Source organism: Clytia hemisphaerica, unplaced genomic scaffold (assembly GCF_902728285.1).
Source record: "Clytia hemisphaerica strain Z4C2 unplaced genomic scaffold, Clytia hemisphaerica genome assembly, whole genome shotgun sequence".
Classification (NCBI taxonomy): Eukaryota; Metazoa; Cnidaria; class Hydrozoa; order Leptothecata; family Clytiidae; genus Clytia; species Clytia hemisphaerica.
The window spans coordinates 190,655-217,926 of record NW_027104534.1 but is presented as its reverse complement, the minus strand read 5'-3'; the positions used below and the strand labels follow the sequence as shown (position 1 = coordinate 217,926).

Sequence of the window (27,272 nt, the reverse complement as noted above, 5' to 3'; positions counted from 1 at the left end):
ATTTTTTTGTTTATCAAAGGAATATGTTCTTGTATAGTTTGTTCTTATAAAAAAGGTGTATTGCATAAACGAGTGAAACTCTGTTCCCTTCTTAACCCTATTCAACCTAGGCTTTTAGAGGCGGTTTAGAACTAGGGGGGGGGGGGGGCTTTTCCTGTACCACTCCTTAATTTTTGATCTAGTGGGTCTTTTTGGATGAAATTTGGCACACAAGATCCTTGTCACATAAGGTAACTTTTGACAAAAAATTTTTTTGATGACGTCACTAATCATGCCGAAAGTGAGCAAAAACTCAAAATTTCCTTTGTTCTTAAAAATAGCTATGGTATTCTAAAAAAAGCTTTAGAAAAAAGTTGCCTGAGTTTAAAATGTTTATTTTATCCTAGATATTCAATAAATTACGGTTTAAATGATATATTTGACATTAAAAATAAATTCATATTGGAAAAGTGTCACTTTTTCTGACAGACTTTATGTCAGAAATGTCATCATGCTCAAAGTGTGAAAATTTTTAGGTGTCAATTTTTTTTTATTTTAAAGCTAAATAAAAGTTAGGACTTTACAGAAAATTTCATGGCAAAAGCTCTATTATTTCAGGAGCTATTACCAATAATTTGACCTACGAACAGAAACAGCCCCCCCCCTAGGCCGAATAGGGTTAAAGTTTTCATTATATTGTTAGCAGAAAGGTCTATTTGGGAATATATTTCACAAAAACTTCTTTCCATGAATAATTGTAACCATGTCAATAAGTTTTCATCAAAAATCTTACTTGAAGTGCAGTTTTACGAAAACTAAACACTTGCCTTGTAACTGTAAAACAGAAGTATCAAATTGAATGTAGATTTTGAGTTTAGTTTTATTTTTTACTCCTGTCTTATAGCCCCTGGTGAAACTTCTTTACACATAGTGGGGATGAAAATTTTTAATTACTGTAAGTAGAGGTAATTTTAAGAACTGCTTGAAATCGGGCAATACAAAAATGCATTTCTTTTCTTTCAATTTCTTTTAACCTTTCGGTACCATTGATTTCATTGACTATTTAATAGTCTATTATTAACCAGAGTGATTAACAGTTTGAATAATAGAAAGATTTGAATAACAGAAGTTCGAATAAGCGAGAGTTTGCTGTAACTGTTTTCATAAATTCAAAAAGTATCAAAATCCTAAATTCAATTTCAGTTTCCTCTTCCTTTTCCTTCCACTTAAAATAATATGAAAGACGAAATATATATTAAGTTAAATTTGAGGAAGTCCAAAATCTTCGAAACCTGCAGATCTTCTTAACTTTTTGAGTTTTTAGAAGCTTTACAATGTAGTTTAAAATTTCATTTTCACCATTTTGTAGTTTCCTGAAAATTTTGGGTTTTTTCGAGACCAAAAAGTAATCTTAAAATGTTCCTTATATAAAGTACATGTTTTTTTATCAGCATTGCACTTATAAGCATATCTAGGCTCAGATATGGGGAAAAATTAAGCATATGGCAAGCATTTGCTTGAGCCTACAAAAAATATTTTTTTCCTGATATTGGCTTTTCTTGGCTGGAATTTCACTGATTTTCAGTATTACCCTAAATTTATGCTTTAGATTTAAGCATCCCCTCAAGCATTTTTCAGCCTTTTTAAGCGTTCGACCTATGCATCTCTGAGCCTGTTTTCGGATTTTTGTATGCTTATAAAAAAAAACATGTAATGTGCTAGCAAGTCGCTGCAGAAAATTGAAATCTGAAAATATTCATATTTCATATTTGCCTATGAATAGGATTAGGATTAGATTAGGGGTAGAAACCAATCAAGTAGTCAGACTGCTGAAAAATAAGGTGAAATGATGAAATGGATTTACACCATTCTTATAAAAACAAGTAATACTTTAATGGACCTACCTATTTATAAAACGAATAATTAGAATTTAATGGAAGTAATGTATAATTTTAAATTTCGATTTATATATCTATTGGAACGGAGAAAGCAATTAAGAAACACCTTTTCAGCAGTACTAATGTGCATCTATGTGCAAAAAATCGCAAAAAACTAATGAGAAAATCTCGAGAAAATCTCAAAAAACCGCTTTTTTCGGGACATTTCCGGTTCTACCGGCCGGAAAATTTTTTTTTTCGAAAATTGGGCTCTGTCACATTTTGGGCATTGCCATTTTACATCATTGTGCAAAAAATCATGAAAATGTGAGTATAAGTTGAAAAAATGAAGGAAAACCGTTTTACGCCGGTTTTCGGCTGTTCCGGCGATTTTTAAGGAGTTCCAGATTCAAAGGATAATTTTTTTGGAAATCAAACGATGCTAAGTTTTGGGCATCATCATAAAGAACATTTTTCTGTAAAGAAACAATTAAATAAGTTGAAAAAATGTGACGGAAATGTGAAAAAACGACGATTTCCGGCACAAAATTTTTTTTCGGCAAACGGTTTTCGACACCTTTTCGGCAGTACTAATGTGCATCTATGTGCAAAAAATCGCAAAAAACTAATGATAAAATCTCGAGAAAATCTCAAAAAACCGCTTTTTTCGGGACATTTCCGGTTCTACCGGCCGGAAAATTTTTTTTTTCGAAAATCGGGCTCCGTCACATTCGAGGGTTTATAGTAATGCACCTTTGTGCAAAAAATCAGAAAAATTGAATGAGCCAATCTCGAGAAAAGTTGGTAACTAACGAACGAACTAACTAACTAACGAACACGGGTTAATTTATAGGACCTCCACCCCACCGGGGTAGGTCCAAAAAGCGTGTAGACAAAAGTTCTTAATTAAAAACCCATCTAATGATGTTGAACTGCTTTGCAAATAAAAAATGTAATACGAGATTGTCTGTGTTATCTTTATGTTATTTGTATGTATTTTATAAAGAGAGACTTTCTGATATTTCGTTGTTGTTGAAGGGAAAAGCTTGTGAAAGTGCGTTTGGTGAATTGCAACTGAAAGTTCTCAACATAGATAACAATAATATGGATTCTGCACATGGAGACGAGAGAAATTTAGCTAACAGTGCAAGTGGGAGAAATGTGCACAAAAGTGCTGACGATGAAGAAATCATCCAACTCAAAGAAGAACATCAAAGAGAAATTCAAAAATTGAATTATGAGTCAAAGATTGAATTGATGGAAGCTCAAATGAAAAATGTCAGTTTGGAAAAAGACAATCAAACGTTAGGTCATCAATTGGAGATGTTGAAGTTGAAGAATTCACATGAAGCTGAAACGAAACAAGTTGCCGCTGACAAAGATCTTCAAAATAAACTGACTGAAATGGAAAAACAACTTGCTATAAAGGACAAGGAGATATTAGACACGAAAAACCAGATGGCACTCAAAGAAAACCAATGGGAAAACGAATGTAAAATGAAACTAATGAAAAACGACAAGGAAATGCTGGAAAAAGAAAATGATTTCAAACTTCAAATCAAAGATTTAGAAAGCTCCAAAAAGAACAACAACCAACCGGAATCTAAAATGGCAGTCATAAAAGAAAAATATCCTCATGTTTTCACGAAAGAAGAAAAGTTTGCTTGGGGAGCTGATGTTTTCTTCGGATTCAGAGAGATGAGATGGGAGGAAAGTGCTTACGAGTCTTACGAAGCTTGGTACATAGGAATCAGTTCACTTTTGACAAACAAGAGACAAGTTACTATCATCAGTGATGGAATAAAATATGTTTTCATGAAGAAACATGCAAACAAAACTTGTCAACAACTACTTATCGGATTTAGGGAAAAAGTAAGTTATAATTATACAGAGCCAGACCATCAAATAATCTTTGAAGGTCTGAGCGAAGAAACTATGAAAAATGGACGATTCCTCCTTCTCCATCCCAAAGTACCTGAAAAGCGTTTGAAGTTTGTGCCATATCAGTATGATAAGGATTGGTGGAATCTTGAGAATGTTACTGAAGATTATTACTCTGGTAATGAACAATCTGTAATCATTTTAGTATTTTGAAATTAATTTGATCATCATACATATTTTTAGGATACAGTTGACTCTCAAACTCGAACGGGAAATTCTATTTGTTCGAATTACAGAGAATATTCAAATTATAGAAAATATTTTAAGAGGGTTTCTCATTGACGGGGACTGGAAACAAGTTCGAATTATAGAAAGATTTCAAATAACAGAAGTTCGAATAAGCGAGAGTTTACTGTAACTGTTTTCATAAATTCAAAAAGTATCAAAATCCTAAATTCAATTTCGGTTTCCTCTTTCTTTTCCTTCCACTTAAAATAATATGAAAGACGAAATATAAATTAAGTTAAATTGAGAACATCCACAATCTTCGATGTCTGTGAATGTTCTTACCTTTTTGAGTTTTTAAGCTTTACAATATAGTTTAAAACTTTATTTTCACCATTTTGTGAGTATTCGTGTGTAATTTCCTTAAGAATTTTGATCTTTTAGAGACCAAAAAGCAACCTTAAAATGTTCTTAATATAAAGTAATGTGCTATAAAGTCGCTGCAGAAAATTGAAATCTGAAAATATTCATAAATAGACACTATTATATACTTTTTAATTTTTTGCCTGATCAAAGCAATATGTTCTTGTATAGTTTGTTCTTATAAAAAAAGTGTATTGCGTAAACGAGTGAAATTCATTATATTGTTAGCAGACAGGTCTATTTGGGAATATATTTCACAAAAACCTCTTTCCATGAATAATTGTTACTATGCCAATAAGTTTTCATCAAAAATCTAATTTGAAGTGCAGTTTTACGAAAACTTGTAACTGCAGAAAACAGAAGTATCAGATTGAATGTAGATTTGGAGTTTAGTTTTATTTTTTACTCCTGTCTTATAGCCCCTGGTGAAACTTCTTTACACATAGTGGGGATGAAAATTTTTAATTACTGTAAATAGAGGTAATTAAGAACTGTTTGAAATCGGGCAATACAAAAATGCATTTCTTTTCTTTCAATTTCTTTTAACCTTTCGGTACCATTGATTTCATTGACTATTTAATAGTCTATTATTAACCAGAGTGATTAACAGTTTGAATAATAGAAAGATTTGAATAACAGAAGTTCGAATAAGCGAGAGTTTGCTGTAACTGTTTTCATAAATTCAAAAAGTATCAAAATCCTAAATTCAATTTCAGTTTCCTCTTCCTTTTCCTTCCACTTTAAATAATATGAAAGACGAAATATATATTACTAGCCGGTACCCGCGCCGGCGTCGCACACCGGTTAAGCTGTAGCTGAACGCACTCAAAGTCCTTTTGATGTTGAAGCTGGCTTAAAAAATGATCAAACTAATAAAAAGATGTCTTCAAAGTTTGACTCTAACCCTCCCCCGGAGATCTTTTTCTCGCTTCGCTCGCATTAAATACGCCGTCCAGTTTTCGACAATTTGAGAAAATGTCATGGTAAAGAGGAGTGAAATGTAGAAATGACAATTCTTTAGGAAAAGGCGGGAAAACCACAAAGAATAGTGCAACTTTGTTTTCATCAGATCATGGAGGTAATAAAGATAGATGGAGAGTCAATGCCTTTAGTTCTATTCTGATTTATCATCGGAAGCAAACAGCTGTTTGGTTGCTTTGGGAATAAGATGATTAATTTTGGGTATACTCATGGGAATATTTAAGTTCATAAAAAACTGAATAAAAATATGTTGGATTTTTAACAACTCTATTGTGAGATAATAACTTTGTTGATCAAAATAAGAAAAAGGTTGCCGTAACAAGCACAAAATCCTATATTTCTAAGGGTCCCTTCTCATAAAATAATCGATAAATTTCAAAAAGAATTCTATATTACGAATAGGTAACCTTTTAATTAATGATCCATCAGAATTTGAAACCCCCCTCCCTTTTAGACGTAAAGATTTATAATGAAGAAATTTTCAAGGAAAATGTGCTGAAACTCTCAAAATTAGCACTGTGTTCGCCCAAAAATACATCGATATGAAATCATAGAACTTTTGTAACTTGACTTTGAGAAAATTATTTTCGTATCGTGTTTGAACAAGAACTTTTTGCATAATAAGTTTATTTCAATCAGGATAACATTCTCACTTCTGTTCTTATAAATTTACATTTCGGATTTTTTTGCTTCCAATGATGGTACATCAAAGAAAAGCCGCTTTGAATAGATTTATAAAAGATTTCAACGATCATTTAGGTCATTACCGAGACGTTTTCTCTCCATCTATATCTTTATTACCTCTATGATCAGATTTAAAAAGATAAATAAGTCAATTCTAAATTGCTTTTTTTAAACCCTTGTCATAACTTTTCGAAATTAAACATGTAAAATGACGAAGTTTTTAATAGTATCCACCACTTGAAAATTTTTATATGAAGAAAAAGATGGACTAATTTCTTCTCTTGCTTTTTATCGCCCTTTGCTGAAATAAAGGCTGAATAAAGTCTAAACCATGCTCTATTCGATCTGTGAATCAAAACAAACTTATCGAGAACAAAACATTGCTTGCGAAATCGAAAGTATGCGCGAATCCAATAGAACAAATTTGTGGAGCAATAGACTAAAAGTCATAATTTTAAAACACAAACAAAGCGAAAACGAAAGTGGTGACACACAGACACACAAAGCACCGCTATTAATATATAGAAGTTAAATTTGAGGTCCAAAATCTTCGAAACCTGCAGATCTTCTTAACTTTTTGAGTTTTTAGAAGCTTTACAATGTAGTTTAAAATTTCATTTTCACCATTTTGTTAGTATACTTGTGTAATTTCCTGAAAATTTTGGGTTTTTTCGAGACCAAAAAGTAACCTTAAAATGTTCCTTATATAAAGTACATGTTTTTTTTTATAAGCATTGCACTTATAAGCATATCTAGGCTCAGATATGGGGAAAAATTAAGCATATGGCAAGCATTTGCTTGAGCCTACAAAAAATATTTTTTTCCTGATTTTGGCTTTTCTTGGCTGGAATTTCACTGATTTTCAGTATTACCCTAAATTTATGCTTTAGATTTAAGCATCCCCTCAAGCATTTTTCAGCCTTTTTAAGCGTTCGACCTATGCATCTCTGAGCCTGTTTTCGGATTTTTGTATGCTTATAAAAAAAAAACATGTAATGTGCTAGCAAGTCGCTGCAGAAAATTGAAATCTGAAAATATTATATTTCATATTTGCCTATGAATAGGATTAGGATTGGATTAGGGGTAGAAACCAATCAAGTAGTCAGACTGCTGAAAAATAAGGTGAAATGATGAAATGGATTTACACCATTCTTATAAAAAAAAAGCGTGTAGACAAAAGTTCTTAATTAAAAACCCATCTAATGATGTTGAACTGCTTTGCAAATAAAAAATGTAATACGAGATTGTCTGTGTTATCTTTATGTTATTTGTATGTATTTTATAAAGAGAGACTTTCTGATATTTCGTTGTTGTTGAAGGGAAAAGCTTGTGAAAGTGCGTTTGGTGAATTGCAACTGAAAGTTCTCAACATAGATATTAATATGGATTCTGCACATGGAGACGAGAGAAATTTAGCTCACAGTGCAAGTGGGAGAAATGTGCACAAAGTTGCTGACGATCAGCAAATCATCAAACTCAGGGAAGAACATGGAAGAGAAATCCAAAAATTGAACTATGAGTCAAAGATTGAATTGATGGAAGCTCAAATGAAAAATGTCAGTTTGGAAAAAGACAATCAAACGTTAGGTCATCGATTGGAGATGTTGAAGTTGAAGAATTCACATGAAGCTGAAACGAAACAAGTTGCCGCAGACAAAGATCTTCAAATTAAACTGACTGAAATGGAAAAACAACTTGCTATAAAGGACAAGGAGATAGCAGCCAAGAAAATGGAGCTAATGACAAAAGACCAGGAAATGCTGGAAAAAAAATGATTTCAAACTTCAAATCAAAGATATGGAAAACTCCAACAAACTGAAATTTGTGGAAATGGTGAAAGAAAAAGATGCGACAATCCAAAGACTTCGAAATGAAATCGAAAAGTTCAAAAAGAACAACAACCAACCAGAATCTAAAATGGCGGTCACAAAAAAAAAACATCCTCATCTTTTCACGAAAGAAGAAAAGTTTGCTTGGGGAGCTGATGTTTTCTTCGGATTCAGAGATATGAGATGGAAGGAAAGTGCTTACGAGTCTTACGAAGCTTGGTACATAGGAATCAATTCACTTTTGACAAACGAGAGACAAGTCAATATCATCAGTGTTGGAACAAAATATGTTTTCATGAAGAAACATGGAAACAAAACTTGTCAACAACTATATATTGGATTTAGGGGAAAAGTAGGTCGTCGTTATCTAATGGCACACCATCAAATAATCTTTGAAGGTCTGAGCGAAGAAACGATGAAAAATGGACAATTCCTCCTTCTCCATCCCATAGTACCTGAAAAGCGTTTTAAGTTTGAGCCACATCATGGTAATAAGGATTGGTGGAATCTCGAAAAGGTTACTGAAGATTATTACTCTGGTAATGAACAATCTGTAATCATTTTAGTATTTTAAAATTAATTTGAGTATCATACATATTTTTAGGATACAATTGACTCTCAAACTCGAACGGGAAATTCTATTTGTTCGAATTAAAGAGAATATTCAAATTATAGAAAATATTTTAAGAGGATTTCTCATTGACGGGGGCTGGAAACAAGTTCGAATAAGCGAGAGTTTGCTGTAACTGTTTTCATAAATTCAAAAAGTATCAGAATCCTAAATTCAATTTCAGTTTCCTCTTCCTTTTTCTTCCCTTCAAATATGAAAGACGAAAAATAAATTAAGTTAAATTGAGAACGCCCAAAATTTTGAAGTCTGCAAATGTTCTCAACTTTTTGAGTTTTTAAGCCTTAAAAGTAATTTAAGATTTTATTTTCACCATTTTGTCAGTATTCTTGTGTAATTTCCTAAAAAATTTGGCCTTTTAAAAACCAAAAAGCAACCTAAAAGTGTTCTTAATATAAAGTAAAATTGATACTATTATATGCTTCTTAATTTTTTTGTTTATCAAGGACATATGTTCTTGTATAGTTTGTTCTTATAAAAAAAGTATAAACAAGTGAAATTTTGTTCCTTCTCTAATATAAGTGCTCATTATATTGTTAGCAGACAGGTCTATTTGGACCTTCCCTTCTCACAGACCCACTAGGACCCCTTCCCACTGGAAGAATTGGCCAAAATATCGTCCCCAGTGAAAAAATTATACTCTTGACTTAAAAACAAAAGAATTAAAATCCCCAGCCATAAAGAATATGGGAATATTAATCCCTATCGAGTTTAAGCCCGTTATTTTTATCCCCATTGGCTGAAAAAACCCCACCGGGTCTGTGAGAAGGTGGTGCAATTGGGAGTATATTTTACAAAGACTTCTTTCCATGAATAATTGTAACCATGTCAATAAGTTTTCATCAAAAATCTTATTTGAAGTGCAGTTTTACGAAAACTGAACACACTTGCCTTGCAACTGTAAAACAGAAATATCAGATTGAATGTAGATTTGGAGTTTTGTTTTACAGCCCCGGTGAAACCTCTTTCCATAGTGGGGATAAAATTTTTTATTAAAATCCCAACAATTGAGTTAATGAGTTCTTTTGTTCTCAGGTCAAAAAATCCAGCGAGGATGGGTTTTGTAGTGCAATTTTTTTACATTGAATTTTAAATAGGGATGAAATTGTTGTAATTTTACCACCGCTGCGGTGACACAGAGCTTGTTGTTACTTAAGGTGAGCATTACTCGTGTGCGTGGTGTGACAGTACATCCCTGTGTCACAGACCCGCTAGGCCCCAGCTTAATGTAAAATCTGGTACAAAATTTCGTTCCCGGTGGGAAAAATACCCTGGAATTTCAGCCCCACTGAGAAATTGACTTTGATTTTATTCCCATTCCAAAACCATCCCCACTGGATTTTTTAACCTTTGAACAATAGAATTTTTAAGCCCATTTAGATTTCAATAGAAATCTTTATCCCCGCTGTAAGAAAACCATCTTTCTAGCTAAAACGAGCTGCTCCAGCGATTATTAGATACTTCCAGGTAAAAAGGATAATTCATATGAAAATTAAACCATGCTGAATTTTGGGCATTGCTATATTTTTCTGCAAAAAAAAACAAATATATGTTCAGAAAAAATTCTCGGGCAAATAACGTCTAAATTTACCGTAATTTTTTATCACCGTTTCCACTTGTCAAATCATATCACTTCATACATCGAAAGAGGCGTATTGGAGTGGAATCACTGGAATGGCTGTGCCATAAATAATTTTTTCACCCAAAAAAAGACATTAGGCAAAAACAAAAAAAGGCTGACGTCAGCAAAACTTGTTTTTTGAATAATTCCAGTTTGGCTGATGCCCCTGATGGTATAAACATGAAATTTGAACCAAAAGTTACACATCATTAAAAGGATATTTTTTGCATAAAATATTTTTTCAAGTCTTGCTGACGCCAGTAGAAATCAGCAAATACAATATTTTGCGTTAAAGTGCTGATGTCAGCAGGGAGTACGGATTGGGTCTAAAATTACTTCAAATAGAGGAAAATATTTTTATCTGTCGATACAAGGATTTCGAATATTTAATGTCTACTGGACTCTGCTAAACTCCAGTCCAGCCTCGTTTAAACGTTACACGCGCAAAGATTAGGGAATTCGTCAACAGAAAGTAAGAAATACCTGTATAGATTTGTTGGTTGTCTTGATTGCAGCTTGATTTCCCCCAATGAGTATAAACTGTGCTGAATTTTGGTTTCTGGTTTTTGTCACATTGTTTAACGCATTTACCTGCAGAGCCTGTGACAAAAAGAACAGTTGAGTTAAGACTATACACTTTTTTTTAAGAATACATTTTATAAGAATAAAATGGCCAAAAAATTAAGAATATGCTAAGAATATCACCATCATGGAATTTTGCTACTGAAGCTATGGGAGCTTCGAATGCCATTTTAAGAGAATTTTCAATTATGAATTATGAATTATCCCCTAAGGCTCACTCCTTTCACAAAAGTGCCATTTTATGCTTGAGACGTATGTACTAAATGTTAAACCTAGTCTGAATGAGGATCCTAACCTAAGAATGCTGTAAGAATATTTTAGGATGATGTTCCCAAAAAAGTTAAGAATATCCATGATGAAATGGATTTACACCATTCTTCTAAAAAAAAAACATGTAATTAAAAGGCTACATTGGCGAAAATGAGTTTTACTAACATTTACGAATGTTTTATTTAAGGAATTACAATCCCTGTCAAATCAACGTCAATCCAGGCTAATCAAATAGGAAAATTATTGAATCGAGTAAAAACGGACTTTGAAAGTTTACATTCCCTGTTTAAGAGAGATGACTGGAAGAAAGTATTGACCCTATATACGATAATCGACTGCACCAGTAAATACACACCTGTCTCACATCCCCGCAGGAACTTTTCCCCACAGCGGAAAAACATTTTGCTGTTGTTAGAAAATTAAAAAATCCAGTGGGGGATGGTTTTGGAGTCCAATCTTTTAAATTAAATTTCGGATGGGGATGCAATCAAAGTAAATTTTCAGTGGGGCTAAAATTGAAGGGTATTTTCCCCACCGGTTGAGGAAATTTTGGCCAAATTGTTCAGTGGGGCTGGGGTCCTAGCGGGTCTGCGAGACCGGGGTGTGTAAATCATCCAACTCAGTATCCAATTTCATAATCCAAATTTAATTTCACGTAAAATTACGAAATGAACCCTTACCTGAAATACCAGCACGTCCACGGTCTCCTTTCAACCCTCTTTCTCCTCCAGGCCCCTTCTCCCCTTTCAGTGATTCCAAGAGCTGAAAAAAGAATGGGTGAAAATCTTTGTACGTAGACTGGGGTCATTTAGAATGAGTATAATACAGTAATATGATAATACAAAAACTATTACGAGATAACATCAGTTTCTATAAGCTACTTACACTTTGTCAATTTCATTAATTGTTGCTCATTTTCTACTTTGTCTAGCATACTAGAGGTGACCTTGTATGAGTTCGAAGAGTTTTTGAAAGTAAAATTAAAATGTTTTTGATTTTTACCGCTTAAAAGATTATAATTCAGAAAACAGTTTATCTTTCTGGGATAAAGTTTGTTAAAATTCGTTTCGTAATACGTCGACTTATAAAGCATATTTTAAGACATTCGCTAAAATAATACCCGTAGTTTACAGCGAACGGCTGGACCCTTAGCTTTCGTGTTATATTTCGTAGCACGAGTTACAGGACGAAATAAAACTGAAAAACCAATCACAGTGGATTAGGCTAAAGAATAAAACTATAAGATACATACTTTTGTTTCGATAGCTGCATCAAAACCAGCTGGCCCTTTTGGTCCTCTCGGCCCTTGTAGCCCCATCAGGCCCACCGATGTGTAATTACATGAACATTCTAGCTCTGTAAAAAAACAAAAAATTTGAATTTCAAAGACTTTTAATGGTTGTAAAAGAGCAGATAAATTTCTATGATATCTATGTGTGCACTTTTAAGCAAAATCAAGTTCATTCGCTTTGAGCGTGCACTAATTGCTTTTTTTCAACCAATTCGATTCCAACCTTCAATTTTAGCAATTTATTAATACCATAGCGCGTTGAAAAGATAATTCAGAGCACCTTAGTTTTCGATACAAATGATTCGAAAAATTTCAGCAATAATGTGAAGCCTTCTGATTTGATTTCAACCATTTGAATATTTTTTCACATTGTCATATTTTCCAGTGGAGTCGAAAGAGCCTCCTCGCAACAAGAATTAATTCTATGGTATCAGGACCTCATCAAATACAATAGCAAAATAAGAGACCACTATATCAGCAAGAAATTTTAAGCTACTTACTTGTGTTAGAGTCGATTTGAAGTGGGAAAGTAAATTTACTGAACTTTTCTTTCCACGATTCTGTGAAGTGAAAAAAAGAAGATAATATTGAAAACATTGGACGATGGTGCTCACAGATTTATAAAGCCCAAATGGTTAGATGTCGTGCTTTTACTCAAAAATGTGTCGTGGTCAGGTAGGAAATCCTATGTGAAATTACAGTAGAATTTCAGTGCTTGACCAATCAGAAGCTTCGAGGATTTTCGGAAATAATAGAAACTTTCTTGCGATATTCACTTTTCTTTTCCTGCGATGGCTTAAAGCACGATATCTAGCTCTTCGGGCTTTATAAATCTGTGCTCCAGATGTCATTCATATTTTACTTCTTCAATAACCATCTGTTGTGACCCTATCAGATATTTTCAGAAACTCAAAAAAGAAACCCTGACAAGCGGAAGTCCTTTTACAACCATTTGCCTGATTGATCCCCTTATTGGTAGTTGAAAGACCATCCACAAACTTTGCTCACAGAAGAACTTCTGAAATTTGAGGCTCTTTGATCTTACTCTGTTCTTAGGTTTTGGCCATTTCAGCCTCTTCGTGTTCTTAAAAAAGCGTGAAAAGCACAGCTCAAAATCATATATTTACGCTGTGCCGACGAATCGAGATTCTATTCATCGCGCAATCAGCGAAGACAAAAGTAACCATGACGACCATCCAAGATCTTGGATGAGCGTCATAGTCGATATTTTTATTCCCGTCGTTGAAAACACAACTTACAAAAAGTCATCAATGCTTTTTAAAAAGAGTCAGTGATAGAGAATCATAACATACAGTCTGTCTATTATTTCGATTCAATTAAAAGTGAGTGACATTTCCATAATTAAAATTTTAGTAATTACTGTTATACATTTGGGGATCATGTAAAAGATTTCTTTCGTAATAAACTCATTTCAACTACACTTGGAGGTTTCTGGGGAATTCGTAAATAGTAAACTGCATACTGATACAGTCCTGCTAGACATTAATATGGTAATATCTGCTCTTCATCTTTGATTTTTTCTACAGTGATTAGATTGACAAATGCGCGATAAAATTTCTATTATTTGTCTTCATAGGTTACTATTTTCTTTGAAAACGTAACCTATGATACTCAGGGTACGTGTAGTTAGTTAAAGAAAAACAAAAGTTATAGTCGGAGAAACGTCCGTTCGGGGAAAAGTCTGTTGGGGAAATGTCCGGTTGGGGAAACGTCCATCGGGGCATTGTCTGTCGGAGGGCATTGTCTATTGGGGAAACGTCTGTCGAACGTCAGTCGGGGAAACGTCCGTCGGGGAAACGTCCGGTCACCGTTACTTAAGTGGATGACCAACCTTTAACATCTTTAAGACACATGCATTTTTCTTCGTTCTCATTCTTGCCAATAATTTGATCGACATTCCCGATGACCGTTCGCATATTCTGGATGAACTGTAGCCTGGAGATAATAAAAGATGTGTCATGTTAAATCGGCTATGAGTTTTGATGGAACTGAAAACAGTCGTAAATTTGCCCAAAGAACACTTCCTCCCGGAAAGTCTTCATAAAGCTTCATAAAGAGAAAGTCTTATAAAAGTAGTTCGAACAGAGTAGATTTCCCTGTTTGGGTCGAATTATAGAAAGTCAGTTGCATTAATCATAACGGGATACTATTAAAGACCATTAAACGTAGGAAGAGAAGATTGAAGCGTTTAATTTTTTTTCTCGATCCAATGGGGATCTTATCAAAAATTTCATCTTTACCTTTGATTTGCATTTTCCAGTTTCAATTTCATTTCTTCGATGTCTTGATCGATCTTATAAAAGATGTTTACTTCGTATTCCTTGAAACCACGTACCACGACACGATTTTGTTGTGCACGCGTGTTATTCGTGTTTTCATTGATGTTATCGTGAGTATATTGTGAAGATAATGTGATCAAATTATCTTTTCCGTTATTCAAGTGGCTGTAAAAAGGAACTTCAATGAGTTGAAGTTTTTCTTCAGAGATAAGAAGATTTTCGTATGTGATAAACATTACGTAAGGAGTTGCGATGACGTAAGCCGCAAGGAATAAAAAGAAGAATGTCTCTACAATACAGCGTAGCTTTTTTGGACATTTACAACCGTGCCCTTCCATATCAAACAAAGGCGGGGGCGGGGGCGTCATCATGGAGCATTCTGGTGATTTATCCAAACTGTCATTAGAATCTGAGAATGTGAAATGTATACTTTCTTTATCTATTGTAGTTGGGGTCTTATCTACAAGAAGTTCATCGTGTTCTTTTATAGTAGCTGGTATTTCGAAAGGCGAGTCAATGACGTCATCTTCCGGTGTATTGTTATTGACAAGGACTCGATCAACCAATTTAGGTGTTTTTCGAATATCTATATCATCATAAATATCATCCTCAATCCGTGGTCTCAAGGAACGTTGTTTCTTCGGCGGAGTGTGAAACGTCTGAAAACTCGTTCCGTATATCTGGTCCGGTTGACGATCGCTACGCGCCACGGACGTTTTCGATGATATTGAAGACGTCGGTGAAGCAACGGCTTGTTTGTCATCCGTGGCTTGATTATTATGAAGCACCTTATGAGAAAGACACGGGCTCTTTATAGCTCCTTCATCTCGAATCGTATTCCGGGGGCATTTCGTACCGTTATCGCGAGACGGCCGGCCACCATCAATAGCACGTATAGTACGTGTCGGACTACGTTCGGCAGCTCTACGTAACCTTGGGCTTCGGCCACTCTCAACCGTTATGGCCTTAACAGGCCGAGGACTTCTCTCATAGATTGATTGCTCTTCAATTGAGACTTTCTTTATAGGTGGTATAGCGATTGGCCGATGATGATTAGAGCCTTTCATTTGATAGGGAGATTCGTTATCACTTTTGGAGATTTGGTCCAACAATTCACGATTACTCATCAACTCTTGTATTTCGGTCATAACTTTCTTTGTATCTTGAAATCTTTCTAAAATATAAGAGAAATCATAGGATAAACCTTTACCTTATACATCTACCTGGTTAAGGAATCCGTTATACGAGCAAATCAATTTATGATATTAACCCTTAGACCACGAGGAACGCGTATATGCGTCAAAGACAAGCCAAAATACTGAGTCTCAGACTTGAGGCCATAGCTCCTGACCACTTGATTTAAAGGGGCATAAACCGAATGGTTTTAGAAAGAATTTAAAAATAGCTTTCCAATGGTACCAAAACCATCTTCTAAATAAAAAGCTACAAGCTTTTATGGCACTTTAAGTTTTTAGTTTCAAAAAAAAACAGCGCGCACAAAGGGTTAAGGTTCTTAATCTTAATACCAGATTATACAATTCCATATTGGCCTGAGAAATGCCCACACAGCGCCAAATAGTTTCTTTTTATTATTTTAACGTAGATAAGCATATAAGGCTTTTTAAGAACTACAAGCTTCGAGAGCAAAGCAGATATGTAAGAGCGTCTGCTCCACTTTGTACCCGAAGATTCTCGAAAGCTTCAAATTTCATTCACCATCGCTTCATTCCGTCTACTTTCTCTACAACTTTCTGTGGTATGCGTCACATCCAAAAAAGATGAAATAATGGCCCCTCACAATTTCAATTTACTCTAGATTGGATTTTCTTACCTACTCTCCTCAAAATTTTTACATTAAAAGTTAACAACTTAAAAAACTAAAGATAAATAAAGATAAATCGCGAAATCAGATGAAATTCTGTAAAAACGTCAAAATGATTTCCCTAAAGTTTATCAATGAATCATGGTTCGAAAGTTTACGAAATTTTTTGCTTTTCCAATCAATTTTTTTTTCCGATAAAAGGGGCAAGAAACCGTTCCTTTGTGTTGATTTACTAAATAATAGAATCTCAGAAATAAACTGTTTGATACATTAAGATTTGGGCTGATCTAATTAAAAGTTATTGATTTTCTTCATGAAAATGAACCTGATTTTGATAAAGAAAAGGAGAAGTTTGTTTCACTTAATTTATTCCATTCATAGAGAAAAGTTGTAAACTATTGATTGGTCGATATAGGAAATATCCAGATTATGATCTTTATCAAAATATTTATGCTTCTGAGCTGACAGAATCTTCACGTCTCAAGTTTCTTAGATTCGCAGGACATTCATGACGTAATATTTTGCAAAATTGCAATTTTGTAATTATTTGAAAGTATCTCGATGGAAGAAAGTTTCGCAGAATTTAATTTTACGGTTATTTTTGACAAATCCGCGAAATTAAATTCCGTGAAACACAAATATTCTCAAGATTTTGGAAATCACCCCTAAAATTGGTATTTTTAGGGAAAAAAAGGCCATATTGCTAACAAGGTGGGAACTAAATCTAGCGAATTTTGAGAAGTAGGCCGATACAATAAGTTCTCGCCATATTTAACCAAACGTGGGACAAACATGGGACAATACAGGGTAAAAAAAACGAAAAAATTGTTTTCCGTTAAAGATTCATTTTATCTAAAATAGTAAAATGTAAATAATGTAAAAAATACAAAAGTTTATCAAAAAATAATTTTTAAGATTATAAGTATTCCCCACAAAGAAATAAGCTATCATTCACATAAGCATAATCAAACGAAAGTCGATTTCAGAATTTTATGACTTATTTGACTTTTGACAGCTTATATTTTATATTCAAAATTACACATATAAAAATTAAATAATACGGGTTGCTTGATCTTTTGATTGAGATTTTTTTTATATAAGAATAAACTATATAAGAACATAAGGCTTCGATAGCAAGAATGTTAAGAACAAGTTAAGAACATTTTTAAGGCTTTGTGGACTTTGAGAAAACATCCGATTTCTAAGGAAAATGGACAAAAATGCTCACGAAATGGGGAAAATAAGAAGATGCATTAAGAATATTTTTAGGCTTAAAAATAAAAAAAGTTAAGAACATCCAATAAGGTTGAATTTTCTTATAAAAAACCCTGTATACCGTCATTGAGATATGATGAGCAAGCAGGGTACTGAAGGGGTTTGGAATTATTTGTAACCCATTTTATTTTTTACCTCTAATCATACGGTGACATCTGGTTTGTCTACACAACTTAGCTGCAGCTACCACACCTTTCACAATCTTTTTGTGATGTTTTTTGACGAAATTGCCAACGTGTTTGAACGGTTTGGCAATTGTTCTCCAAAATCGTCGTCGGCGACGTCCACGCCACCATGGATCACGTTGTTCTTTAGGTAAATGTCGTACGTCTTCTTCATCGAAATCGTCAGCGTCGTCAGCTAAAACTTCATCTAAATCCTCATCATTGTCATTATCCTTTTTGTTTTCATCCAAGGTTTCCTTTCTTTTGGGTCTAGTCTCCATTTCTTTGTCTCCTAATCCTTTATAAAAATAGGATAGAAAAAATGTTTTAATTTTGAAAATGAATAACCGGATGGGGACATTTATTCGGGACCTTAGAGAAGTAGTACGGTCTAGTTGAGTAAAATATGTGCACAAAGGCGTAAAAGTACGAGATTTTGCATGATTATAGTTTAGGGGTAAAAAATGGATTTAAATCTAGGACCCAAAAAAATGCCACCTGTTTGTGTATTTTACAGACCAGACCAGAACAGGTTCCCAGGCTTATTGCGTAAAAGAAAAGCAACATCAAAAAAATATGACCAAAAAAGTTAAAGTACTTAAAATTATTTTGTTGGGGTCAATTTCTAACCTTTTTCTTCCTCCAGTTCTTTATCATCGCCAGTGTCTTCATCTTCATCTTCATCAGCTGAAAGCATATCCATTATATCTCGCAGTTCGTCTGAAAATAAAATAAAAATGATATTTCATTAATGACTGGATAGATATACGCCACTTTTCGACAGAAGATGGGCTAGATACCTTAATGGAACTTTTTTTGGCGAGAACTAATTTTGACGAACGGTCGATTCAATTTTTTTTTAAATTTTGTCGAGAACTTAATTTGGCGAGAGAACGATCTTTTTAATTTTGGCGAGAACTTATTTTGGCGAATGACAGCGCAAATCTGTTCTATTTTGCATCGGTTGAAGCTTTTTTGTGAACTCAAGAAGTTATTTAGGTTATTTAGAAGTTATTAGATCTTCTTCCTTTACTTGTAGACTTCATAGACTAGTGCTGCAGCGCCGTTTGTCTTAAGGAAAAGTTCTAACACAAGAATGGCTTCTTTGCGGGTACCAATTTCAAAAAAACCTCCGGTCATAAATCGCGGATATAGCTTGGTTCAATGTTTATATTGCTAAAGATACGCGGCAAGTTTTTTCAAGACATGAAAAACGCCCTTGTGCAGGGCGGTACAGGCACAACAGATCGAAACGGTTTCGCTTCACTTTTTACATCGGAACGGAACTCCTCCATTTCATTGCTTGGAAACGTTCTAAAATCAGTACGAACACTTTCTATCCGTAACAAATACCATACCGGAGCGATACGGAACCGTAACGTCTGAACATGATCTCAGAATCATAAATAGTTTAATTACTGACGACTTACCTTTAGAATGGCTGGTTAGAAATTTTTTCGTCTCGTCATCAAAATCAACATGATCGTATAATCGTTTATCTTTCAACATGTCGTATAAAATGTTTTGATCGAGTTTTTTCAACTCTCGAATATCATCTCGGTAAGCTCGATCAGCAACTGAAAAATAAATGAATCAGTTTTTTGTTCATAGAAACACACTTATTTTAAAAACAAACACCACTTCAAATTACACTACCATCCCGATGGGCTATTCCAGAAAATAGTCTATTCAATATGTTGCGAAGGTGTGACAGGTGTTGTCAAGGGTTGTCTGGAAAGTAAAAATTCAAAGGGGTCTGGTATACAGTAAAATGGGGTGAAAAATTCAGGGTGGTCAGTAAAACGAGGTCGAAAATCCAGGGTGGTCCAGAAATGAGGAAAAAAATTCAAGGGGGTCCTGAAAATTAAAAAAACCTTTCCCAAAAAAGACCTCCTCAACATAGGGTATAGGGGGTACAAATATTTTTTTATGGAATAGCCCAATAAATGGTTTAGAAAAATCCGTCCAACAACTTTATATGGGCTGCTCCTGTTTTAAAGCTTTGAAATTTTAGCCACATAAAAAATGTGTAAGCTAAATAGAGATTGATATTTTACTAACCTACAAGAGTTGCCAGCACTAAAACCAACAAACTGATCTTCATTTTCTTCCTGTGGAATAAAACAGAGAAAATATTAACTCTCAGGGGACATAGACAATGGGGAAAAGTATGATGGTTGGTTCAAACCTCTTCAAGTACATATGAGAATAAAAAGCAGGCTTCAAAATTTTAGCATCAATAGCACCCAAAGGAGTAAATTTTAGAATTAATAGGAAATATCAATGAAAAATTTTCCGAAAGAGTCAATTCATATATCATAGTGTCCTCCCCCCCCCTTTATAAAGGGGGGGGGAATCAATTTTCCAGTTTTGAATGGGTGAGGGGGGGAAATGAAAATTTGAATAGTAAAGGGGGGAAAAAAAGAGGGGGAAAACATCGATAGTTGGAAAATGTGGTGGGGGGAAGTGTGAAATCACTTAAATTTTATCTTCAGCAACCAAGGTCAGTCCACATGATATCATGTGATTAGATCATGATCGAAAATTAACCAATTTTCGTTCTATTTTGTTTAGTATTCCTTTTGCAGCAAGATTTTACGTCTGTGTCAGGTTGAAATTTGAGAAATTTATACGGGTATATGGGGGGGGAATGATATTTTCTGAATTTTCTGGGGGGAAAGCAAAAATGAGGGGGGGGGGGAACTAAAAAACTGAAAAGTCATAGGGGGAAAAAAAGAGGGGGGAGATTTAAAAAAATCAAGAATTTGGTGGGGGGAACAAACCCTGGAGGACACTATGTATATGTTGAGTCTCCGTAACTCGAACACTCACGTGGTTCACATATTTATTCGAGTCAAGGAAAGTTTTAGTTATGAAATAAGGTTTATAACGCATTGTTAACAAAAGGGGCGAGAAAACTTGTTCGAGTTTATGATAAACATTCGAGTTAAGATGTTCGAGTTAAAGAGACTCTACTGTAAAATGTTTAGTAGGTTTCGGCTTATCCAAAATAGTTCAATATAAACAGTTTCAATTTACTTACCTTAAAAAGTCAAGTTAGTTCCTTTGTTCTTCAGTGCTCTGTATTGGTTCACTTTTTCCCCAAGGTTGCTTTTGAATGACCAATTGACAAAATTTGATGGGTACTTATACTTTTTGCGTTTCATTGTTTTTCAAATTAGACAACAAAGAGCTTTGTTTTTGACCAAAATAACCAGTAAATTAACCAGGGTTAAAAGATTAGACGGGGATAAACCCAAAAGCGCCGTCTATTTCATAATTAGATTTAAAATTTCATTGGGTGCCAGATTATGATTATCATGATTTCCTTGTTTTAGGTTTCCTGCTTCAAGTTTTAAGTAGACTTTTGAGTGGGAAATTCACTTTTAAATTCATCGAATTTTAAATAACAAAAATGACTTATTCAGGCAACCAATACCCGTCTTTGAGCAAAGCAGACCTCTCTGCCTACTTTAATAATAATACATTGCACAAAGTACGCGCAAAAGCACTCTTACAAAGAAAATTTTATAATACAAGCGCTTGATTATAAAAGTTTTTTAGAAATGCTGTATGAAGAAAGCCAAAAGTACTTCTCGAACGTCCAGAGAAATAAAGCAGTTGGGTAAGAAGCTTTTCCAGAAAAAAACCCGATGAGATCATAGAGACACCATCTTCTCACAGACCCACTAGGACTATTTCTCAACAAGAAAAATTGGCCAAAATATCGTCCCCAGTGGAAAATTTTCCTCTAATTTTTGTTCCCACTGAAAAACATTATGCTATTTTTCCCATGCCATGAAAAATATGGGAATATCAATCCCCATCGAGATTCAGTCCGTAATTTTTATCCCCACTGGCTGAAAAAAATCCTGCCGGGTCTGTGAGAAGGAGGTGTACAGAGGTGAATAAGTGAATAAGTGAATAGTAAATTTTAATGTCCAGGGGGTCGATTTGATGCTTGTCTTTTGGGTAAAACACGTGTCCAGAGGGTAAAAAATTGAAATTTTCTGGTAATTCACTATTGCTTTCGCATTGAAAGCCAAGACAATAGAAGCATTACTTGTTTTGATAACAACACCCCTGTGTAACACAGACCGGCTGGCACCCCAGCCCAAATGAAAAACTCGCCCAAAATTTCATCCCCGGTTGAAAAAATACCCAACAAGTTCATCCCCACTGGGAAATTGACTTTTATTTTATCCCCACTTGAAATTCAATGGAAAAAATTGCACTAAAAAAACAACCCCACTGTAACTTTTGAACAGGGAACAATAGAATTGCTAGGGATTCCGATAAAGATTTTCATCCCCACTGTGGGAAAAACTACCACCGGGGCTGTGATCTGTCTCACAGGTGTATAACGAGAAGAATTGAAATCGATACACGCGAAACATCGGATTCTCAAGTACATATCTATAGTCGAAAGACCCCTCTAAGCTGTTTCACTAGTTTCACTAGTTTCACCAGTTTCACGGATTCTCAAGTACTATCTATAGCCAAAAGACCCTGTAGGCTGTTTCACGGATTCTCAAGTACATATAGCCAAAAGACCCCTCTAAACTTTTTCACCAGTTTCACGGATTCTCAAGTACTATCTATAGCCAAAACACCCCTCTAAGCTATTTCACCAGTTTCACCAGTTTCACGGATTCTCATGTACATATCTATAGCCAAAAGACCCCTCTAAGCTGTTTCACCAGTTTCACGGATTCTCAAGTACTATCTATAGCCAAAAGACCCCTCTAAGCTGTTTCACTAGTTTCACGGTAAAGTGAAATGGGAAAAACGGCAGAACCTCATATTTAGCAAAGCAGAAATTCTCTTACAGGGAAATCAATTAAAAAAAACAACAAGCCAATCAGATGCACCGAATTGTAGTACCCAGCACTCGAATTGGAATTGGATTGGAAAAGCAAAAGCCTTTCAGATAATCCATATGCCTTTGTAATGCTAATGGTGATCGGTTATGAGATTAATATTATAATCAAATTGAAGATTATCTCAAACGACACTAGGGTTATTACGAGTTATTATGATAAATCCATTTTACAACTTTAAACGCTTTTAGACACGTCTCGAATTCTTTAAGAAAGTCTAGGTAGAATAGATTATGGCATACCCAGCTAGCACACGACGTTGTTTCAACGTTCATCTAACGTAATATGAACGTTTTGAACGTTAGACAAACGTTAAAATAACGTTGTGTGCCAGCTGGGTAATGAAAGAATTATGATATAATTAATGCGTACTAATGACTTGTGAAGAAGGAAACAACACACCAAATTCTGTGAAAAGGATTAAAGCTGCAGATGAAAAGGATTAAAGTTGAAAATTTCTTAAGATTTTTACTATTCCTCTTTGTAAATCTTTTAAGGCAATTAAAAATAAGTAAGCTTTTTAATAGAATAGAAAAACAATAGGGTCCTGAGCCTGGATAAAGTATTTTATCAATACAATTGGACAAGTCACAAATCTCAAGAAAAGAGAAAGATATTTCGCGTTTTCTAGCGCAGGCACAGGAGCTCCAAGTGATCTGCAAAAGCTATTAGTGGATACTTTTTTGTTGTAAAAGTCCTGCCAGTATAATCATGGACTACGAAAATCCATTCAAAAAGCTCTGAAAACCCATTTTTACCAGAGCCAACTGGAGCTAATGGTTTTTTATTTGATCAGTCATTTGTCCAAATATCATAGACTAAAGTCGTTAGGATACTTTCTATGAAATAACCGCTCTTGTGGTTCATTTTGGGAAAAGTGTGAAAAAGGCTGTTTTTGGTACCTTTGGGAAATTTTTTGAAAAGTCTTCAGACCTTTTGCCTACAATTGTACACTCTTTTTTATTGAAAAACAATCCATAGGAACCCTGAGGGTGCGAACCCGCCTAACGGTAAAATAAATTTAAGAACAATGTTAACCCTGGAATCGCTGAATTTCAAGCGATTTAAAATTCAAAGTAGCAGAAATAGGATGTAAGGCCTAAAATTCAAGTTCAATAAAAAAGAACAATTTCAGGTTCAAAGTGCCAAAATAATAAGAACAGCCAAGCCTCAGCAAAAATTTACTGGCTCTTATAATAAAAAAGGGTACCAACCTTCTTGTTCTAAATAATTTTTAAACAAGTGCAAAGGAGTGCTCTTCTCGATAAAGGAAGATACTATTGATTCGAGGAAAGTAGCTTTGTTAAAGTAGCTCGAATGATTAAATCCCCGCGAAATCTTAAGGGATCTACATGCATACATGTTTTTTATAAGCATAACGCTTATAAGCATATATGAAGGCTCAAATTTGCAGATTTCCTAAGCATAACGTAAGCATATATGCTAGCCTACAATATTTTTCTAGTCAATTTTTTCTGTTCTAAAAGATTTAGAGGGGATTTAGAAGTGGTCTTCAAATAAAAAAATAAACCTTCCACAATTAGCCACATTCTACTGGTCCCCAAATCTGAACCTTTTTTGAATGAAATGTTTACAAAATTTCTGAGATTTTCCAAAAATTTGGCTCTGGGTGAATTGTAAGCATTTGAATTCGTAAGCACATAGACTCTGCGTGGATGCTTTAAAAGCTTAAGCATACACGAGCCTGACCAAGGGGCAGACACTTGCTTATAAATTACTTGCTTATATATTTGTTGTGTATAAAATGATTTTTTCTGACTGATGTAAACAACAAAACCATGGCATGCATGTTAAATATTTTCTGTTAGGCCAACTATTCTTGAATATAAAAATTGCAATAAAAAAGTTTGATTAAGACAAGTATTTCAACTTTGAGGATTCTTATTTCTGTGACGTCATCATAATGGGGCGAAAATGAGGTTTTCTCGAAATTTTTCGATTTTTCAGCAAGCGGGACCATCTGACCATGCCCCATCCCATTTTTTATAACGAAATGCTTCGAAAAAACGTAAAAAACATTTATGTTAAGGGGCGGAACCTCAAGCGACCGTTGGGGGTACCCCAAGGCCCAATTACTCATTAAAACTAAGCACTTTTTGTAAAAGAGGGTAATTATAACATTTTATTAACGTCTTTTAAAGGTTCATAACGTCATTTTTGTAATTAAATTGCTAATTACTCTTGATAGAATAATTTCGAAAACTATTTATTTTTTGCTATGGTCAGAGCCCTTAAAATTTCGCGGATGAGCTCAACCGCAAAATTTAATCCCCTCGAAAATTTATTCCATTAAAGCGTTTAATGACTTCTTTCCATTGAATTCAAAAGAATGTAGAGGGACTATGAGAGCATACTTGATCATCGAGTCGAGTTTTTTCCTTACTTTTAAGAACAGGCTTTGACTTTTACTTTGACCCAATTTACATAATTATTAAAAAATGAGGTACAAAAAAATTATCTTACCATAGAAGATTGAAGCTCTTCCAGCAACGGCATCGCGATATCATACTGGCTCTGGTGCGTCTCACCGATACGACTTAAATTGATATATCTATGAAACAAAGAAACAGCCAAGGGAGTTTCACCCAAAATTTTCTGGAAAATTAGAAGAAAAAAAGACAGCAAGAGTTATTTCTATCGAGACAGCTTACCTCCATTTCCAAGCGTTAGATATATATTTTTACATATATATCCATCTTTTTCATTCATTGTTTCCTCGTTGAGGTGGAATGTATGTACTTATATGCATTTCAAGTCTGTATGGTTTCTTTTTCATGCTAGCTCGTTTTTTTTCTTACTTTTTCTTTAAATTTCTTTAAATAATAATAAAAAATTAAGCAGGGGTAGAGTAGTAAAGTAAGTAAGTTAGCGACCGCAGCCGAGGGCGATGCGAAGGCTCCCTTTTCTCTATTTATCTACCCGAAGGTAGGGGAGGGCGCCACTACTTTCCCTGGATTTCTCCACTTACCCTAGATCCGTCTCTGTAATTGCTGAACATCAAGCAGAGAGGCATTAGGTAAATTTTGGGAATCTTTGGTATGACCCGGCTGGGGAACGAACACACCTTGCAAACAGTAGCTGGGTGCTCTACCTTCATGCTACGGGGTAGACTAGTAGAGGGAATACTTTACCATCAAAAATCAAAAATTGATCCACTCAATCAGCTTTTAAAATTCTGTAAAATAAAGTTACTGATGACAGTTCATTATAATAATCATCTCCACAATCATCGATCTAAATGTCATGAATCTTTATTAGGCCTATCCTAACTAAAAAGGAATTTAGACAGTCAGCTTTTAAAATTCTGTAAAATTAAGTTACTGATGACAGTTCATTATAATAATCATCTCCACAATTATCTATCTAAATGTCATGAATCTTTAATAGGCCAACCCTAACTAAAAAGGAATTTAGACAAATTGAAAAATATAAAATAGTCAAATAACCATTTTTCTAAACGTTAAATTAATCCTTGGATTAGGACATGTAGATATTGATCTCTTTGGTAAACCATGATACCAAAAATCATTTGTTGGGTTATTCATAACAAGCAAACTTCCATGTTCAAGCATCATTTTATGCTTCAAAGTACTATCTTTGACTGTACCATTTTTCAAGTCTTTATGACGAAATACAAATTCTCTGTTTTGACCAAGACTTAATGAAGCTATTGGTGCATTGTTATCAAGATCCTTTTCATTATCTTGGTGCTCTCCCATATAATCTTGACCATCTTTATACCGATTAACCAAAACAAAATTAAAATTACAATTCAATAAATCACTCACAATATCTTTGAGTTGTTTAAGGATAGGAAGCCATGGTGCTGCGGGTACAGTTACATTTGAAAATGTGTATGTTAGTCCATCATCTCCGTATGCTTTTTGTTTTCTTGGCACATCAAATGTTTTCCCGAAAATTTTCACTTGACTGATTTTATCATATTCAATTTCTCTTTCTAAATTTTTATAAATAAAGTCGGCAGTCGTTTTGCTGAACACAACACCATATTTTATATTAAGTCCTCTATTTTTCATTTCTATAAGAGTTAGATTTAGTAAAAAAACAAGTTCATATTTTTCTTCTTTTTTCTTCTTAGCTGCAGTTTGATCACAAGTTCTATGATCTTCTACCAAAATGAATGATTGTTTCCTCTTTTTCTGCTCCATTTTTCAGCGATTAAATATATAAGAACTATAATCAAAATAGGGGAATTAAATATCAGTAACAATTTGGCAAGACTAAACACAGAATAAGGATTAGATTTTATCATTCACAAAGAAACTTTCAATCAAACTACAAAATTAAGAGAAGCTACATGCTGACCTAACTGAAGATTGGTGTAATAAGAAAATAGGAAAAATGGCAAAAATAGGACTCTTAAGTGCCAAAAGAGAAAGATAAGAAATGAGACTAGAACAATAATAAAAAGTTTTCCAGTCATGATATCTCATTTAAAATAGGTTGAGCAGTTGATTCTGTTATCAAGCATTAAAACAAAACTCTCTAATAGATTCTGGTCAGTAAAGTACTAGTAAA

The 27,272-nt window shown here is 34.3% G+C and overlaps 4 protein-coding genes across 4 annotated transcripts in view; all 4 read right to left on the bottom strand.

Moving 5' to 3' along the window:
- LOC136822461 (short-chain collagen C4-like) overlaps positions 1-12,334 on the bottom strand; it is a 28,290-nt gene extending 15,956 nt beyond the window's left edge. The window contains exons 1-3 of the mRNA XM_067078727.1: positions 12,233-12,334; positions 11,661-11,742; positions 10,612-10,728 (exon numbers count right to left, since the gene is read on the bottom strand). Of these exons, the coding sequence (XP_066934828.1) occupies positions 10,612-10,728; positions 11,661-11,742; positions 12,233-12,298 (265 nt within the window). The 5' untranslated portion in view covers positions 12,299-12,334. The remainder of the gene's footprint in view (positions 1-10,611; positions 10,729-11,660; positions 11,743-12,232) is intronic.
- A 429-nt stretch (positions 12,335-12,763) lies between these two features.
- On the bottom strand, positions 12,764-25,280 carry LOC136822495 (uncharacterized). Its single transcript, XM_067078762.1, has 4 exons — positions 25,197-25,280; positions 14,533-15,745; positions 14,124-14,227; positions 12,764-12,831 (listed from the first exon to the last, which is right to left on the bottom strand). Exons 2-4 carry the CDS (start codon positions 15,717-15,719, stop codon positions 12,764-12,766), a joined length of 1,359 nt encoding a protein of 452 aa, XP_066934863.1. The 5' UTR covers positions 15,720-15,745; positions 25,197-25,280.
- Positions 17,226-20,957, bottom strand: LOC136822476 (KS1 protein-like). The gene is made up of 5 exons (XM_067078741.1): positions 20,876-20,957; positions 19,894-19,943; positions 19,263-19,409; positions 18,463-18,552; positions 17,226-18,130 (listed from the first exon to the last, which is right to left on the bottom strand). The coding sequence occupies exons 2-5, from the start codon at positions 19,934-19,936 to the stop codon at positions 17,793-17,795; spliced, it is 618 nt and encodes a 205-aa protein (XP_066934842.1). The 5' UTR covers positions 19,937-19,943; positions 20,876-20,957; the 3' UTR covers positions 17,226-17,792.
- Positions 25,281-26,126: 846 nt separating the features above from the next.
- Positions 26,127-26,923, bottom strand: LOC136822464 (DNA oxidative demethylase ALKBH2-like). Its single transcript, XM_067078729.1, has one exon. The coding sequence runs from the start codon at positions 26,900-26,902 to the stop codon at positions 26,171-26,173; it is 732 nt and encodes a 243-aa protein (XP_066934830.1). The 5' UTR covers positions 26,903-26,923; the 3' UTR covers positions 26,127-26,170.
- Positions 26,924-27,272: the final 349 nt, after the last annotated feature.

Coding starts and splice junctions, on each gene's coding strand:
- LOC136822476 (XM_067078741.1), bottom strand. CDS start 19,936: ATGAAGATCAGTTTGTTGGTTTTAGTGCTGGCAACTCTTGTAG. Junction 18,553..19,262: donor TCTAACCAGCCATTCTAAAG/GTAAGTCGTCAG, acceptor TTTTATTTTCAG/ACGAACTGCGAGATATAATG. Junction 18,131..18,462: donor AGAACTGGAGGAAGAAAAAG/GTTAGAAATTGA, acceptor ATTTTTATAAAG/GATTAGGAGACAAAGAAATG.
- LOC136822464 (XM_067078729.1), bottom strand. CDS start 26,902: ATGGAGCAGAAAAAGAGGAAACAATCATTCATTTTGGTAGAAGATCAT.
- LOC136822495 (XM_067078762.1), bottom strand. CDS start 15,719: ATGACCGAAATACAAGAGTTGATGAGTAATCGTGAATTGTTGGACCAA. Junction 14,228..14,532: donor CTGGAAAATGCAAATCAAAG/GTAAAGATGAAA, acceptor TATTATCTCCAG/GCTACAGTTCATCCAGAATA. Junction 12,832..14,123: donor GTGTCTTAAAGATGTTAAAG/GTTGGTCATCCA, acceptor TTCACTTCACAG/AATCGTGGAAAGAAAAGTTC.